Raw genomic sequence first — 19,192 nt, forward strand, 5'->3', positions numbered from 1 at the left:
GCCCCCTCCACCACCTCTGCCTGGTGTAGCTGTGCCCCCTCCACCACCTCTGCCTGGTGCTGGTGTCCCTCCACCACCCCCTCCTTTGCCTGGGTTGGGGATGCCTCCTCCAGCCCCACCACCTTTGCCTGGAAGTGCACCACCCCTTCCAGCACCAGTCCAGGGTGGAAGCTACCCAGCAGTCCCACAGGGCTGTGGTTTTCTTCCTCCTCCGTTACCATCTGGTTTATTTGCAATGGGGATGAATCAGGAGAAAGGGAGCAGGAAGCATGTGATAGAGCCTTCTCGGCCAATGAAGCCTCTTTACTGGACAAGAATTCAACTTCACAGTAAAAGGTAAGTCATGGAGTTGTGTAGAGTGGTGGTTTTGCTTTATGGCTGTCTTGATAGTATCGCTTGTCATTAGCAAAAGTTTTTCCTGCTAGGTAGGTCTTTGAGAGAACATCAGTGCAAAGAGGATTTTATGTGTAATTGTGTATGTAAATAGGGTGCCCATTTTCTCTAAAGGGTGCAGAAGTTACTTGCACATGGAAGCTCTTTGATGGTAGTGTTTTCAGTGTCCTTTGGGGCTACATATCACATGTGGATCAGAGATACGGGGGTGATGGTGTGCCACCAAGTGTTCTGTGAAATGTTTTTCAAAATGCCATATTCGTGATTCCCCTCAAATTTCAAAGTAGCCTTGGTCTCCTTCTGGAGCAGCTTGCAAGTTTTGGTAGTGCCTTCCTTCTAGGTGAATGTATGCTGAACACAATCAATCCTTCTCTTTCCTTTCTTCAGTGACCTAGAAATACTTTTTTTGTTTGTTTTTTTACCTTGTACACTCAGCAGACTCAATCTGCAATTTATATGCATGAAGCCATTCTGATAGCCCTTACTTTGATATGACCTGGTTTCAGTTGTTGATGTTTTTTGGGGGTTTGTAAAAGATCTTTACTGGTCATTAAAAAAGTTTCCTTCTAAATATTTTCCTTGTATCTCTGAATAGTATTAGTTCTAAAATCTGTCTGCTGTTATTTAATGATGACTTTATTCCTTTTCAAGTTCTTACCACTGTTGCACAGGTGGTCTGTAAATAACTGTCTATTTCTACTTCTCTTCCTGTCCATGTCTGTGTGTTTTATAGCCCATATACAGTCTATTTTTATTCCTATGCATGTAGAGTGGGTGAATATAAATAAGCCTGACCATATCACACATGAAAAGAGAAGAAAACCCAGAAGTATGAGGAAGAATCAACAGTAGTTCTTATCAAAATGCTTCTAGTAGAATTTAGGCAACAACATTAAAATTGCTGCTATTTTATTTTTTTTAATTCCTCCATTTATGACCTTATTTAGTTTGACATTGCCCTACATAGGTCTTTTGCTTAACTTTAGAGATTCTAGTGCTTCACTTGTGTGGGAAAAAATTGAAGAGCCTTCCATAGATTATCATGAGTTTGAAGAACTGTTTTCTAAAACAGCTGTTAAAGAGAGGAAGAAACCCATTTCGGACACCATTACAAAAACAAAGACTAAACAAGTGAGTACTCATTTAATTTCAGATCTTTTCTAGGCTGTTTTTTACAAAAAGACAGATTTTTGCATGCAGCTGAGATGAATTATGTCAGGTGTGGAACTGTTACCATATATAAATACACATGATAGAAAAATAAGAAAAGGAGAGAATGCAGGATGGATTTCAAAGCTGTACATGTTAAAGGCTGAAGATTTCTTTTTTCATAAATTACTTTTCAAGTATGTATTTTCTTAAAAATATCTTTGCTTTATCCACTTTAACAAAAATAATACCAAAATAATTAGGTGCATATATGATGCTTTGAAATTGACTGCAGATGTGAAAGGAGTAGTATATATATTATTCTGATTAATTTTATACATTAAATAATGAGTTGCATATGAAGTACCATGACTTCAGAGAAAAATTATGCTTCAGAATCTAATTCCTAGTGTTATACCAATCAGAATAGTTTTAAGTTTGTGTTTATGTATATAAAGAATATGAAGTTTATACAGACAATAAATGACAAGCACAGCTGGGAAAAATCCAACATTAATCAATGTTTCTTGAGACAGAATGGTGTTCAATATAATAAAAATGGAAAGAAGACTTTAAAATGCAGAATTATAAACCCCAGAGTAAAAGAATTGAATCTGAATGTTTACATGACAATTTGGCTGTAATCTTCTTGGTATCTGTGTAAAAATCAAATTGTGGTGGTATGCTAAGTAATTTTCAATTAAACTTTCAGGTCAGAGAGGGGGGGTGGTCTCATGTGGAATCCTAAAAAGCAGTTAAAGTTCTTGTTTTATCTTGGCTTCATGTTCCTGTACTCAATTCAAATCTAGGCAGTTCTTTCCATCATCTTTTGACAGGCAGGTTAGTGCTGTACAAGACTTTATTCCACATGGGATACAGAGTGGGACTCTAAAATCTCTATTCACTAGACCTTATATTTGAATACGACCTATTAATTCTATACCTCTTGGTTCTGGAGATCTTTCCCCCATAGACACATTTTGGTCAGGTGCTGGACTGCGCTGACAACCTGTGCAGGCAACAGATCTGGTAATGAAGTTAGGATGATTTTCCCAAAGTGTTGGATAAATCCCTTTCTCTGGATGGATGGGAAGGAAAGTGCAGACACACACATCCCTGTGCTGCACTAGGCTGTACTAACTGGGATGGAGGGAAATGTAAGCTTCTGTTGCTATCTGCAGTAAATCTCCAGAGTCCAAGACCTTTGCTTCTCTTTCCTCCTTCTAGAAAAAGGCATTTTTTTTAATGGTTATTCTTAGCTTAATTACTATCATAGTTGTTAAAGTAAAACAGGAATTAAAAAGTGATGCTGTGTGTCCCCGCACATTTCATAAGATTTGGTGATGAAAATGTCTCAAAAGAGTAGAAAGCATGATTGTTTACTTCGGTAACATAAAGAGAGCTTAAAGACAGACAGTGATTATGAGTAAACATTAGATGTGGATTTTAATACTAAATATTTTTTTTCTTGCAATACCATAAATTTAGATACATTGTCAGTAAATATAAAAAATGTAGCAAAAGCTGAATAAAATGACTGGTTGTTCTTCAACTTCTTTGAAAAAAGCAAGTTTTTTCTGACAGAAATTTCCACACAGAATTTTAAAGCAATCAAAGTGGTTGCTGTCCCTAGGACAAACATTCCTGTGAGCCACCATAATTCATAGAATTCTGTTCCTATTCCTCTGATAAACAAAGCTACTCCTCTCAAAAATAAAAAGAAATTGCCTAATAGAGAAGTCTGGCTTTTTGACCTGTAGTATCTTGGGGGAGAAAATTGACAAAACAGATAAACAGGCTTTCATTAGAACTATGGCTAGAGCTATCATTTATTGCAGATTTTATATATATATATATATATATTTTATATATATATATATGTCTTTATTTTTATAAAATTATATTTATATAAAAAATATAAAAATATATTACTCTCTATTAATATATAGGACTTAATATATTGTATATTAATATATCAATGAATGTCTTTTAATATATTTTCTAATTATAATATATATATTTATAATTTATTTATTTATAATTTATTTATAATATAATTACAAATAAATAAATTATAAATATATATATATTTATAATTTATTTTTATATTTTATATTTATTTATAGTGTTTAATCAACGTTAAATAGTCATGTGTGAGAATCCAGTTAGGGATTTTCAGAGTACTGCCATAAGAGAATTGAAATAGAACAGCTTCACAAATATATTCCACTTACAGCCTCTCAGCAATTTAGAATGCAGGACTTCATTTTTAGAATTCTCTTCATTTACACTGCAGTAAACACTTGGATTATGAAATCTCTCCATGTTTAAGAGAAGAAAGAGTTACTTGGGGAAAGCAGGGCTGTAATTCCACACGTATGTTTTTCACAGGGAGCACCCAGCACTGTTTAAGTGGTTACTGACTTACATGGCTTCTATGATAGTTATGGGTGTTGTAAAGATCTTACAAATGGTGTTTCTGTAGTGATTTTTACGGGGACATGTTATACAAAGCAGATGTGTTTTGTCACCTGTTGAACTATGAAGAAGCACTGTACAGAACAGAACCAGGACCCTCACTCTGCTGCTTTCCAGAAAAGCTCTTGTCTGGCAGTTGGCTTTGCTCCTTGTGTTGATGTGCAAGGTCTGCTGAGTGAATGTATTGCTTAGATGGATTGGATGTAAAATACTGGCTACACTGGAAATAGTAGTCATGAAAAAACGTACAGACAGCTTTCAAATGGATAAAGTATTTGGTGCTCTGTATCAACATATGATTTTAATAAAACTGTTTTTATTGCAGGCTGAAATAAAAATGTATTCTTGCACATGGCAGGAGGGAGAATTCCAGCTAATCTGTAGGAAGATTTGATAGTTTTGGGATGTTTTAGTGGGTGAAAGATTAATGATTTTGAAGTACACTGCTGTTCTATACCCAGGGCTTTAATTCTCTAAGCTAGAGAGTGCATGCATATTTTGTTGTGTATGTATATAGATATGTATGTTATAATTAATTTCTGCATAGTGAGCACTTTTTAAGTGTATATTCTTATTGCTTTAGGTTGATCGGGTTCTTTTCTGTTAATGAATGAGATAATTTCTCCATACCCAACTATTGTCTGTAATTGTTTTCTCAGCATGATAATCTACAAGTAATACAATATAAATCTGTAATACTTAAAAAAAATCAGTATTATACCTATCATTGAATGAAGGCTGCATTAGAATGAGAAAGAAAGAAGTGTTATTATTTATTTGTGAATGCAGCTGATTTTATTCTTATCACCTCTCATTTGGTGCTATGGCAAAAACTGTGGTTTATTTCGCTCTGTTAATGCATATATATCAAATTTTCAGCTGCTGTAAATGTGTGCAGGCTCACTCAACAAGAATGCCTACTAAATCTTCAAAGAAAGTTCTTTATAGGCTATATTGTAGGTGGGGCTGCCATTGCTACCTATTAAAGTGGTCTGACTTTCATTAGTAGTCCCTGTTACAACATTGCCAAAATTTAGCTCTTTAGACTGCAAGTTTTGTTGGGTTGGGTTCCCCCCCCACCCCAATTTGTGTCTCCTTCATTTTGCCAATGTTAAGAAAGGAAACAAGGTCTGTTTTTGCTCATGTTCTCATAGTTTCATAGACTCAAATTATGGAGAAATTTTATTATATGCATATTTTTAGTTGTATAAAGGGTGTCTTGAATTTTGACACTCTACAAGTTGTAAGTCTGTTTATGTTGCTTAGGAGGGACTTCAGGTATAATCCTAGAAGATTTTCTTCAGACTTTTTACTGGTAGTTGGAAAACTGGAACCAAGAGGAGGGAGGCAAAAGAAGATTAAGTAACTGGGGAAGGAGTTAAAAACTGAGGAGATCTGGCAGCTGAAAATACAGAGCATATTAGCTGTGATTCTGTGTCACCTCTTACTCTGTCTGAAGTAATTTCACTCAGAACCTTTTTGTGAGATTGGGGTGTTTTTGACCTGGATGATCCTTTAAATCAAATTGTCAATCTCATCAAACCTGTGGTGTTTTACAGAGGGTAAAACTCATCTTGTGTCTTGTTCAGCTGCAAGTATTGCAGTATTGCAATACTACAATACAGAGTATTGTATGTAGTTACAATACTAGTTTTGATTATGTGGCTGAGTAGTCTTTTTCATAGAAACCTTTCCATAGCTCTTGTCATCTGCATATAATGAGCACAGTCTGTAATGATTACTCATTACCTTAAGCTGTTACCTGTGTCAAAAATTGCTTTATAGCAGTTGTTGCAGCACTTAAAACACAAGTAATTAGTAAAGCAGGAAGAAAATGGTCTCATGATTAAGGCCACATACTCAAGAATGATGGTAAATGCAATATTAAGAATATACTTGCATGGCAAACACTGGCCTGTGTTAATTAAAATAATTCAGTGGAAAAATGGTACATAATCAGAAAACCTTGATATCAGTAAGCATAATAAAGATATAGAATGGACTGAGTTGACTTGCATAGGCTACTTTTCTAACTTTTAATAGTCATTTTAGAAACTTTACTGATAATCCTCTAACTGTACTTTTGGAAAATATTATTGAAGTAACTGCAATGAACTTTTCAATCGCAGACCATGTGCTTAAAATCTGTCATATAAATGAAAAAAATGTTAAATATTTTCTCATGTGGAAAGTCCACTCTGAATCTATTGACATTAAGATTTTAAATACTGTTTCCACCCCAGAATATAAATAGTAGATTGCTAAAATTTCTTTTGGTTTCAGAAGCCTCAGGTGCATAAAAGATGTATCAATGAAACAGTTTAAATTATGATTTCAGGATATTTGAATTTTAAGTTAGATGTAAAGAAGCTGTGGGAAGAGCATACTTCTGGAAATAAAGTGCCACTCCAGTCCTTAGAGTTAGAACATGGTTCTGGTTTTTTAGTAAGGGACATTTTACTATTGCTTAGCCTCCCATTGAGGAACACAATGTTTATCTAACTTAACTAGTTTCTAACTGAATTTAAGCAATCTAAGTATTTTTTTTTCACTTAATGTCATAAATTATGGATATTAACTGGGGCAGCAATCTCTTCGTAAAATATTATTCCTACAGTAATAGCTTTATGATGTTAATTTCAAACAGCGCTATTTTAGTGCTAAAACAGCACAAAAGGTCATGAATTGTTTCTCATCCATATCAGTAAAAGCTTTATTTATGAAAGAACACAACAGAGTAATAGACAAAATATATGGAAAGTAAATATTATATTATGTTTCATCGCTACCCTCAAGCATAAAGTTTCAGACATGGCTGCTTGACTTCACTAATTTGCAAAACATGTCAACAGCTTGCATCTAAAATTATATGAGAAATATATAGATTATTAAATTCTTAAGTGGGTAAAGAAACTAGTTCATTTCCAGAGGGGATTTTTCGTTTTGGTTAGGATAGGAGACGGAGATGTTGAAAATTATGCTTTGTTATTAATGCTCTGTGAGTTCAGATAAGTCACTACATGCCATCAGCATGGATATATTTTTAGACAGCTGGGACTGGGTGTCGGTTGTGGGGCAGTTAGGGGTTTTTTTGTAGATATTAAGGAAAAGCTTTTGATCCCCTATTACATGAAAATGACTACACTACTTGAAGTAGTCCCTGTTTCCACTCTCACAAGTGCCATTACTAGCCAGAAGTTACTTCTGAATTTACCCTTAAAAAAAAGCAAACAAAAGGTTAACTAAAACCCCCAACACACATAAAACCCTCCACCTTTGTGAGTATATTATTCTGTTATACCCATAAGGAGGATATACATGGGAAGGATACGATGGGTCCACTTCTGTGGTTGCCCATTTTACACTTGGAATACACTTGAATCTGCAGAAAAGACTTGTTGTCACAATTCCTGCTGAGAAGTGACTGCATTACTGCCGTGACCCTGTCTCTCAATATTTTATTTGGAACTTTGTTGTTTCTGCCTCTTCCCTGCCACACGTATGAGCTTTGTAAAGTGGGGTTTCCTGCATGTGACTTTGTGTAATGTAGTTGTTCTTAACCAGTGAGAACTTTGGGATAATTTTTCTGAATGCTCAAAATCAGAAACAGAAAGCAAGAATCGTTGAAAAATTCCATGCATTAACTAAATATTATTCTGGGGAAAAGGCATCTTCATATTTTTTGCTTAGGGATTCTCATCAAACATGTGTCTTGCATTACCTTTCACAAAATATTTCTTTGACTGTTTTTGCTCATGCTAAACAATCAGGAACAAATTTGGCATGTAGTTTGTTTACTGCTCAGCAATGAGGGCTACTCAACAATTAGAAAGTTTGTCCTAGACTTCAGGCTGCAGATAATATCTCTAGCTTCCTTTTTATTTATTTTTTTAAGATTTGTTTAAAGCAGAGTTCCAGAATCCAGACTAAAAAGGAGCTGTGTATTGTGTCTGAGGCTTTAGATCTTGTAGAGATTGGATTTATCGAACTTTTGTTGTTCTGCCTTTAAATGGCGTCACTTGTCTGTAGCCTGTAGGTCCAGACTATGCAGCTGATTTATTTTATTGTTTTACTTTTAAGTGTGGGAATTGCTTTAGGCATTTATGCTAATATTCATATTTTCTGAATTAGTGTTGTATTGTTACATCCATTCTATTGGAGGAAACTCTAGTATTCATGCAATTGACTGCAATGGGAATGAACTGCATAATAGAGATTAGTATAAAAATTGACATAAACCCTACATTTTAAATAAAAATCAAGAAAATTGGTAGCTGCTATATGAAACTACTTTATCTATTGCAGTTCTGCACCCATTCACCTAACGGTCATGCTCTTTGTCACCCTTTTGATACCATCATGGTTCATTCTGGCAGCAAAGATAACTTACTCTTCATATGGATAGTAGTTTTTCTGTTTTGTTTTGCTTCTAATCACTGCCAAGATGTGGCACTCAGCAATTAATTATTCTCCTCAGCTCACTTTCAGAAAAAGCAGCTTCCTTTTCCCTGTTAACTTTTAAGTCAGGACTTGAAAGGATGTTCTAGGTCACTAAGTCTGGTCCTGCTCCCTGGACAGGGATCGTGTTCTAGCCTGCATGACAACAGTACAGCTAATTTATTTGCTTCCTTTTTCCCTAGCATTGATCCCCTTGTATCTGTAAGCCTGATATTAGTAGCTCTCTGAGCTTCAGAGTTCTGATCGAAGATAGAAACTGTGATTTCAGAATTTGAAGCAAATACAATAGTAAATGGGTGATAAATTAGAAGTGGGAGAGTCCCAAGAACAGATTCCAACTCACCCCTGTTCTTTAGTCCTCCAGGAGGGAACAGTGTAGTTCTGCTTCCTTTAGAAAAATCAAGTTGGTTCTAGGTAGGTTCACACCTGAATGCAGTTGTAATATTTTTTTGTGGAAGACCTCTTCACAAAGTTATTTTGCTCTCTATTTTCTTCTTTTGTTTAGTTTTACTCCTGGAGAACATAGTATCCTGCATCAGTTCCATTTCTACTCCATTTTTCCAGACTCTGAGGGACAGGAAGCTTACAAGCTTATTTCAGATGAGCTCTTGCCACTCTGTGTGACAACTGTTGTTTTCTGATACCACTTTTGTGATGAGTTTGCATTTGGTTTTTAATTCACTTTATTTGTTAGCTTTGGAATAGTTTTTTAGTTCAAAATAAAGGCAACAAAGGACTCCCACTATATGCTGACACCAGCAAGTTAGTTATGCTATTAATGCAAGATGTTTCAGACTTGAGCAATAATGATAGGAGCTGAAATCAACAGTTCCCCCAAAATTTTCTTTACCAAATCCAGTCTTTTCAATGTTGTTGGAATACACAACTTTAGGGTGAAGATTTTTAATTTTTTATGTAACATACTGTATTTTTTTTTGTTACTCTGCCTTTCCTGCTGGTATGGTTTGGTAGCAACATCAGTTGAAAAAAATCTGTTCTTTTTTGAAATTTTATACACACTTTTTTGATAGAATGGAATATACTTGTTTGGTTGCAATTACAGATTGCAACTTAATAGTTAGAAAGATCTGCTCCATACCTTGCTACCCAAGATCTACTTTACTTTGTAATCCTTTTGTAGCTGCAAAGAAATGAATAAATAACAGCTTCTCTTTACAAGAAGAAAATCTCGTATTGACCCAGCTTTATCTCAATTCCAGGCTTGAATGAAATTTTTGTTCCATTTAAAAAGATATTTAGAGTGATTATAGCCTATTAGAAGACTAGTGTAGGTTGTCCTAATGGCATTTTTCTGAATTATATGAGTTTTACATTTGAATTCAGAAAAAGCTATCCTATCCAGGATTTCAATTCATTTGACTCCAGTTTTAAATTCCTAATAGTATATTAAATGGATTAAAAAATTATGTAGTAATTTCTTGCTAATTTTTGACAGGTGATATCAGTAGCCATGTCTTGAATTTAGGTCTTTAACCTTGTGAACATCAGTTATGACATACTTGTTTTCCACTGTTAAAATTTTTGGTTGACGGGCAGTATTTTTGATGTTGAAGCATTCCACCCCAAAAGGGAAGTGAACACATGGGTGTGCAGATGCAAAAAGGAATGACAAAAGTCAGAAGGTCTGTAAAATCTTAGAGTTTTATTAGCAAATGATACATTTGTCATGGAAATTGCTGTTATTTCCTTATTTTCCAGTATAAGCACACTGTGGTGGGTTTTGAATAAAGAGGTAGAGTGAGTGAGAGAAACTGGAAAGAGGGAGGGAAAAAGATCAGCCCTTGCTCCAGTGTTGATCCAGCTAATGGGATGTCCAGAATCCTGGAGCATGTTTACTCAACTTCCATGGGGCTACCTAGCTCTAGATGAGTTTTCCCAGCCCTGGAGATGTTTCTTACTTTCTGTGCATATCAGTTATCATGCACAGCTCATTCCTCTAAACCTTTCTGGAAACTGGTTGGAGGCCTTTGGAGGGGTCTCTGGTGTCTTGATCCCTCTCTACTGGGCAACAATCCTTTTTTTCAACCTCATTCCTGCATGTTCACTGTACCATGCTGTGCTTTTCTGCAGGAGCCAGAACAAGGATTTCTGTCCCAGAAAATTGCTGCCCTACCCCCACAAGGCCCCCTTCTCCAGCCACATCCTGTAACTTCTCACAGCATGCTATTACCGAGGATCCTTGGTTGACCACACAGCCGTCTAACTGTTCATATTTGAGACATAAGACATTAGACCCTTATCTTCAGGGCTTCTACAGCTGTATTTTCACTCCTTTGCAGCTAGTTTGGCATCTGTGAGAAAAGGGGGAATGAAATATCTTCATAATCAATGGTTATGAAGATTTAAGAGAAAAAATTAAAAAAACCCCGTTGGCCAGCCAACCACATCCTCAGAAAACCTATACTGTAAGTACAGTGAGTTTCTCAAGTTTCCTTCCCTAAGTAGCTCCAGTGGCAGAGGTCAGGGTCAGGCTTTTTCTTCTCCTCTACTGTTCAAACATCAGTGTACAGACCTATATCTGAAAATGTAAGTGAATCAAAGCTGGCAATGAATCAGTGAATCAGAGGGCAGACATCTTCTGGGTACTTTTTTGAATTTTTAAGACATGAATTGCATAATGAAATTCTTTACTCTAGCTAACTTAATTCTACTTTTTCTAATATATTTTCTATTAATTAATTAAGTTTTAAATAATTTTGCTGGTGTGATTGTAGATAACACAGCCTCTTGGTGCTACAACTGTAGCAGAGTAACTTGAAAAAATACATATATTTCTGACATGAACTAGCAGTTTTAATAATCTGTCTTTTCTTTTTTCCTCCAACTGACTCACAAAGGTTTTTATCAGAGTGTTTAGTACAGTGTAGAAATCAGCAACCTGAGTAAATATTAACCTCTTTCTTCTTGTGCAATGGTTGAATCCCAGAATTGAAAATTATTTCATCTAGAATCGTGTTGTTTTACAGATAAGAGTCCTTTTCTGGCATTACTTGTTTCTCCAAACAATGATATAAAATTTACATCTAGTTGAATTCAAGTAACTTAGAGCCCTGTGCGAGAAAGTCTGTGAATTACATGCTGGTTTTATGCTTGCAAAACCAACATGTATGAAAGCCTATTTTAATCACTGATTTTAACCTCATAAAGCAAGACATTTTGATGGCTTGATTTTGGTTTGGTTTTTTTTTTATTTTATTTTGAAAACAAAAAAGCTTTGTGACCTTTTATAATCCTTAAAGTGATCAAAGAAAACCCCAATGTGTACGTGGTTATTTTGATTTTAAAATAAAACTCATATTGGCGCCTACTACGTCAAACATTCAAATAAAATACAAATTCTCACAGTTTTAGCTTACATCAAAGATGGAAATCATTGTGTGGTTTTGGAAACCAAAGCAATTCCAAGATAGACACAGTTGGATTTTTATTTTTTTTATTTGACAGTGTGTTTCATACACTTAGCAACATCAGTGTGAAGTAAAGTGTGCATTCTAATGAAGAAGGAAGACCAGGGGAACCTTTATAGGGACTCTTTCAGCATTAAATCCACCTAGGTGACAAAGTTACATACAATTGTAACGGATTTATACAGCAGAAGAAAACTTTAAGAATAATAAATTTGCTCATTTTTGGATATGTATATAGACTACAAAGAACTGTTTCTTGAATATGTCATTAGTAATGCAAACTATCTCGTCCATCATCCTGCATAATATAAAAATACTTGTGTTTCTTTTGGCAGGTTGTCAAGTTGTTAAGTAACAAAAGATCTCAAGCTGTTGGAATATTAATGTCTAGCCTCCATTTAGACATGAAGGACATTCAGCATGGTAAGTTAAAAAAACTATTGATTATTCTCAGATCACACAATTATCTGGAAATGTTAAGTATTTATAGATTTTGATATATAAAATAAATTAATATGGGGCCATTTTTACACTATTTTTTCTGAAAATAGCTTGTTCTGGCATTAATATTCCCCTTTCAGCATCAGCTGTATTAGTGGTATATAATACAGACACTGATTTTTGGTCTTTTGAGGAAGAAAGAATGATGTTTTGTTTATTTTAATTCAGATAACCTTGGGGCATATCCAGAAAAGTGACTTATATTGTTTAATTTATTTGTTTTATAAAACAGTTCCTATATTTGGGTTAGCACAAACTGTGGCGTTCTTTCATCTGCAACACCATTTTTTACAAAGCGAGATCTTTTAGGGGAGTGTAATACTTTTCACATTTATGCTAAGAGACAGTAGTGCAAAAAGGTGAAAAGTGGAATTGCATTTATATTCAGAGCATCCCTTATGTTTCCCAAAGGCTTTGGACAGATTTGAAGCAGATTGAATTATCCTGTGAAGTGCCAGCCTATCTATTAAATAAATGTGGTTTCAAGTATAACACAGGCTTCATAAATCACAAAAACATCTTGTGAACTTTCTAGGCAACGTATTTACGGCCATGCATTCGGTTTACTACGAATTGCTTATTTTGCGAAATTATTCGTAAATAGAACAAATTTGAGAGCACACTGTCAGCTAGTGAGTAACTCGTAATCACAGTTTTAAGGTTTTATTAAACTGTTTTGATGGTTACTAGACTTCCTCAAGCTGAAGCGCTTAAGATGGTAGTCATAGAGCAAGGCGCCAGTACTGGCGCCAAGAAGTACTTGGTATTTCCAAAGCTGGCAGATGTAGTTCAGTTAAGTCATAGAGCAAAATCTGAAAACAATGATATGGTCCTTTCCTTCAGTCAAATATTCAACTTGGTTTCAGTTAATAATGAGAACCTTATGAAAAAAGGAGTCCGCCTAACATCTGTGTCTGTGGTAAAGCCAACACAAGTTCATTGAAAATTTGCTTGCTTAACATGCAACACTAACAATAACATGGCATGAATGTCAGTAGTTGAAGGGGTCAAACAATATTATTCTTAACCTTTATCCTATTACAATATTAAGCACACATGATCATCTAAGAGCTGTGTGCAGATTTTGTATATTCCTCTTTCAATAGCTGTTTTCTAAAACCCAAAGTTTTTGCAAAAGGGAATTTAATAGTCCTTTTATTCCCTTGCTGTGCAGAAGTGAATGAACAAACATGAGAACTTTTTTCTGGTGGTGGAATTTGTGAAAATAGCTGGTGCTAGAATTTTTTATTTTATTTTATTATATTTTTTTAGGAACATAAAATAGGCATGGAGAAAATGTGGTGAGGAGCAGGAAATAAATTTGCATGGTGGGGGCAAGGAAAATAGATATTGCCCAGAAGTATTTCTGGCATCAGTCACCCCATGCAGAGGTCTCTAACCATAGAGCTCATGCCGAAATTACAGAATCACAATCCTGAGTATTTAGCTTTACCTTCATGTACACAGTGTTGTTAATTCCTTATTAAAAACAAATGGTTTACATATTTTTCAGTGTTATAACATTTAGGATTTTCTGCTGCAATTTGAATGTACTAACAAGAATGTACTAAAAAAAATTCAAATAATGATCGAGTGCCTGCATTAACAAAAATAGTCAGTTGATGCATTTGCATCTTTATACATTAAGTTGTATGACAATGAATACAGTAAAAAATGTGATCAGTGTTCTTTGTCTCCTGGCCCAGAGCTTTAGTAGTGGTCTTGAGGTTTTTCCATGTTTGAAGTACACTGACATGTAAATTTACACATATCTCAGTACCTTACAAGCAATTGTTTTCCATAAACAAGGAATCCAGTCAAATGAAACTTTCCCCCACCTCCCTACTGAGAATTTGTGGTACTAGGCAACTTGCAGCTTTCTTGTAAATATTCCTATATCAAATCTTATATCAAACATAAAGCATATTTTTAGGATGCAGTGTTCATGCAAATCACAGAAATGTAGTTTTGTTTTTTTACTGGCCTCAGAAAGGCACCCAGAAGGAGAGAGAAACTTTCCATGCTGAGGGATATTCCATTTCCTGTTTTGCAAGCTCACTGTGTTATATTTTTCTGGTGCTTTTGAAAAATTTTGAAGTTCTACATGAGCAGAAGGGTAAACAATTATGCTGGGTACTAATCCACCTAATAAATTTAGGATTTCAAGTTTTAAATCATATTGTGTTTAGACAAAGACCTTAAAATAATTTGACCTGGTCAAATGTTGTGTTTAATGTCTTGTAAAATATTTTGTTCTTTAGTTGGTGTTTTTGGTGTAGTTCTGTTTGCTTTTTAAGATACAAAATAATGATGAAATATTGTCTGCATATCTGATCAGGTGTGGCATTTAATAGAAGATCTCAGTATATTGTAATGCCTCTTAAACAGATTTCTTTTATTATATGGCTGTAAAATGTCTGCTTGTAGAATTGCATTTGTCTGCTTCCAGCTTTGGAAATAGGTTTAGTAAGACAAACACCCAGAGCCTGTCTGCTTTTAAAATATTTTTATAGTGTGGAAGGAGTAGTTGTAATAATCAGAGCATGTTTCTTCTGAACTCTAGTGTATCTTTCTAGTAGTGCTTCAGAGTTTGCTAGGTTAATTTTTGTTGTTGTGGGGACTTTTTTAGTAGATTCTAATTGCTAACAGAACTCCCATCTACTTTATGCAGACAAGGCTGGAACTGTAAGAAATGTTGGTCTCTTTAGTTGCAGTGCCCTTTCTCTGTTATTAGCACAAAAATGAGTATTCGTGGTTTCTCTGATTTCACACAAGGTCTTACTGATGCCTTTTTTTTTTGCAATCATCTATCAACTATGCAAAACACTTTATCCAGGCATTTTGCTTGCTTTTGAATTTTCTCTATACCACAAATATCCTTTATCCAGTGTTATGTTCCCACTGGAAATATTGCTGTATTTGGCTGCATGATATGGCCAAAACTTGAGAAATGCCAAACAAGCACTTCTTACCTCTTTTTCCTCTATAGTTCAGATTTTCTTCCTAGAGAAAAGACTTGAAGATTAACATCAATATTTTGGAGGGGTTTTTCTTAACATTTCAGTGATGCAAAGTGTGCTCAGATTAGGGATACAAGATTCTGGTGTAACTGCATAGAGTAACCTATGATGAACACACTGTACATTAAAATATAATTACACATTAAGCCTGTGTCTGCATTTAGGGACCGTGTCTGGTAAATAAGGTATCTTTGTTCAAGTTGTCTGTCAGCACTTGAAATACATCAGTTTGAAATTGCAGCCATGATGAAGGTAGTAAGTTTGTCAGTGCCTACCCCAGACCCCTTATTTATAAAGAAACAGTGTTATCTTCCTCTGTGTTTACAACTGGTAATCAGTGCTGTAAGAATAGCAAGTTCTTCTGTGTGTGTGTAAAAATAGAAGGAAAAAATTAAACTGAAGATGTCAGCCAGGAAAAAAGGAAAATTTGGTATGTTGTGCAGCAAAATATTAAATTTATTACACAGTGAGATTTTAATCTAGCATTTATTTCATATATGGAAATTATTCCTTGGCATGTGAAAATTGTCTTGGTTCTAAGCATGCCTTGTAAATGTTGAAAGTAAAAGTTTCCCAAAAAATGGCATATGCAGTTCTTTGTCCTTTGAAGTTGTCTGTTATCTTTTCCAATTCATTAAGTTTCTCTCAACAAGGTTTGTCACTCCAGAAACTGTGTTGTTATAATACTCTTAATTATTTTTCTGTAAAATTTCGCATAGCACCTTGTGGTTGCCCTCGTGCTATTGGAAGTAGTTTGGAAATTTTTGGCTCTGAATTATGAATTACTTCTCGTTTTCCCCATTTAATAAGTCATTTTGTCCCCCTCTCTGAGACACTGGTAGTATGCACAACTTGATGGAACTACCTGTCCCACTCTGATATCTGCAGGGGGGAGAAGAAAGTAAAGGCCAAGACACTATTGCAGGCCTCAAAAAAAAAAAAACAAAAAAAAAATTAAATAGGAAAAACAATTACAGAAAGGGCAGGAGGATTCACCTAACAGCTGGTAAAAACCAACCTTGTAATCATGACTTGAGCTTATTTTACTGGAAGTTGTATCTGCAGCAGAGTTTGTTCTGCTAACAGCAGTACAACTTTGAACAACAAACATATCTTCTGCCCTGAATTCAAGACAGATGTGCAGGAAGTGAACATACTTTAAATGTTAGCAAGAAAAAGAAATGTTTATTCTTTAGTATTTGAGTATTAGTGACAAAAGAACAAGAGAAAAAATGGGGTTTGTTTTCTTACTTGACCACTCATGCTGACATGTAGAAATGATGAGCAAGGAGAGACTTTGTCAAAGGCTTAACTAAATTATTTCACTAGAGAAGGATGATAAAATGTCTCTTACACTGCATTATTTCAATGTTCTGAGCAGGATTTATTCATGTGTTGAACTACCACAGAGATTGGGTCCAAGAGATGCTCTAAATGGAAAGCAATCAGGAAAGAATGACTGAACATCTGGGAAATAAGACTCAGGATTAGTTTATTTTATAGAGAGTCCAAAGGTGATCTGAGCATTATTTATCCTAACAACAATGTGTGTGCACAAGCCCAATCATTTGAAACTTACAGTACCCATTCTTCACAAATATTTCAGTACATTCCTAAAAGACATCTTGTTGATTAAACAAGTTATGAGGACAAAACAATTTGTGATTGGATCAAGTTATCTGGCCACTTCATAGTTCTATAGTCTACTCTAGTTCTTATATTAGAAAGTATAAGTACATCTGCTGCCCAGAATTGTTATTTCTGCCCATTTAAATTATGGGGGAAAATGTTGACTATAGGAAGATATGCAGATCCTTTTTCTGTTAGCTGGCAAGTCTGTATTTCTTTATTAAATTAATGATAAAGTGATTGCAGTTAGTGCATGTTAATTACAAAGTCTGAAACTTTACCTGTTACTTCTGGTTTATTAGTAGAGAACTGAAATTCTTTAAATGTTTCTCTTTTTTCCCTAATCAAATATTGTGTGTACAAACACCCAAAAACCTTAAAAGATTATAGTTTAAACTTCCCCTCTGATGGCCTTTCCAACACCTATTTAGAGCCTTCATAGACACACCCAAATAGATTGGTTTGATACAGCAGTTTTTGGTCTTGTGTACTAGCACTTCCTCAAAACTTCACGCCGTAACTCTGAGTCTTATTTCTCTATTTCTTCTTGACTTTATGCTACCATATTCATTCCATTATGCCTGCTGTTAGGTGGTGTGCTTACATGTTTTATTCACTTATAATTACTTTACAAGCAACTGTTGGGAAATTATTGGGAAGGAAAACAATGGAATACACAAAATGACTATTACAGAATACAGGCTGGAGTTAAATTTGAGTGTCACACATATGTATTGCTGCAGGTGCTTCTATTGCTTTGATGCTGTTATTATGCTCACAGGGTTCTGTACTGAGCAGTGATTTTAGACCCCTTGTCTGGCAGATGCAGTCAGGGAGAAAGGACAGCAAAGCTCCTTGGAGACATGTGGAGTTTCCCATGGAGCTTCCAATGGATGTGGCATAAACCCCTGAGCTGTGGGTGAAGGTCCTGTGTATTTAAAATGTGCCTCTAGTCCTCTTTCAATCTTCTAAGATTTTATGAAACTTAATTTAGAGTGCCCAGAGGTCAGTAAAGCAATAGCAGCAGTTGTTAAGGGAAAAATACAGCTTCAATTATAATTTCCTTTTAATATATGGACAATACATCAAGATAATGAAGGACAGAAATATTAGTCTCATCAAAAAAGGAACTGAAGGTTTTATGTCATATATATCTTTCTAATTTACACTTAAAAACAAGTGGAATTGTACAATTTTTTTTTAATAATGCAAAATGCATTTTAAAGAATGTAAGTTTAGGATTTTAAATGAGGAAAATAATATTGAGTTTTCTTCGTAATATTTGAATCAGCAGAGACTAATTACTGCCACATTGGACAGTTTGGATAATTAAAGATTTTTGTTGTTGTTAAGAACATATGAATGTAATTTAATAGAGAAGTTTTGTAAGAAAATGTAACTGCATTGTCTGTCTGTTGTTTCAGTTGAAACCAGGGGTTTTTTTCTTGCAAGTCTGACCTAACTTTGAAAGTTAAAGAAAAGTTTCAGGAATGTTCTTTTCTCCCATAAGAAAAAAAAAAAAAACAGTACTGTTATTTCTCATTTGTGTACTGTGTACTCACTTAGAAGAGGGATGATTACAAAATTCCTAGCATGTGAAATGTACCATGTAAAAATTAGGTGGCAGGAGGGAGAAAAAGAGCACCTTGTGTCTCTTTTATAGCAGAGATATTTTCTGCTGTTCATACTCTTATACATTGCTTAACTACACAGAGATTCTAGAATTATTAAAATTAAGAAATCCCTATTAATCAAGAACTTCCAATAATGCAGCTACATATTTTTTGATTAAATCAAAAGGTTTAAAAAAAAGTATGTTTGCCACGATAGTTTGTGATTTTAGATGTGTTTGTTAGATTTGACTACATTTACACATAAAAAAAAGTTGCATTCAAAAATTAATGCCACTTATATCTATATAGCTACTAACAATTTAAATACAAGGTAGTTAAAATGGGGATTTAGTATCATCGCAAGAAAAATAGGTAAAACTTTTTATTTTACATTCAGTCTACCTATAATTGTATTTTTATTAGTCTTTTTTAAAAAATCAATTAAAACTATGTTACATTTCACCAAGTGGAGATCTATCTAGTTTTGTACCTGATCTCTACAGATAATGATAAAATAAAAATA

At 34.6% G+C, this 19,192-nt stretch overlaps 1 protein-coding gene across 1 annotated transcript in view; it reads left to right on the forward strand.

Moving 5' to 3' along the window:
• The window catches only part of FMN2 (formin 2), a 154,099-nt gene that overhangs the window by 51,702 nt on the left and 83,205 nt on the right, over positions 1-19,192 (forward strand). The window contains exons 6-8 of the mRNA XM_033512685.1: positions 1-336; positions 1,380-1,524; positions 12,242-12,329. The exon at positions 1-336 is cut by the window's left edge and continues 9 nt beyond it. Coding sequence (XP_033368576.1) covers positions 1-336; positions 1,380-1,524; positions 12,242-12,329 — 569 coding nt within the window. The remainder of the gene's footprint in view (positions 337-1,379; positions 1,525-12,241; positions 12,330-19,192) is intronic.

Source organism: Parus major, chromosome 3, assembly GCF_001522545.3.
Source record: "Parus major isolate Abel chromosome 3, Parus_major1.1, whole genome shotgun sequence".
NCBI classification, from domain to species: domain Eukaryota; kingdom Metazoa; phylum Chordata; class Aves; order Passeriformes; family Paridae; genus Parus; species Parus major.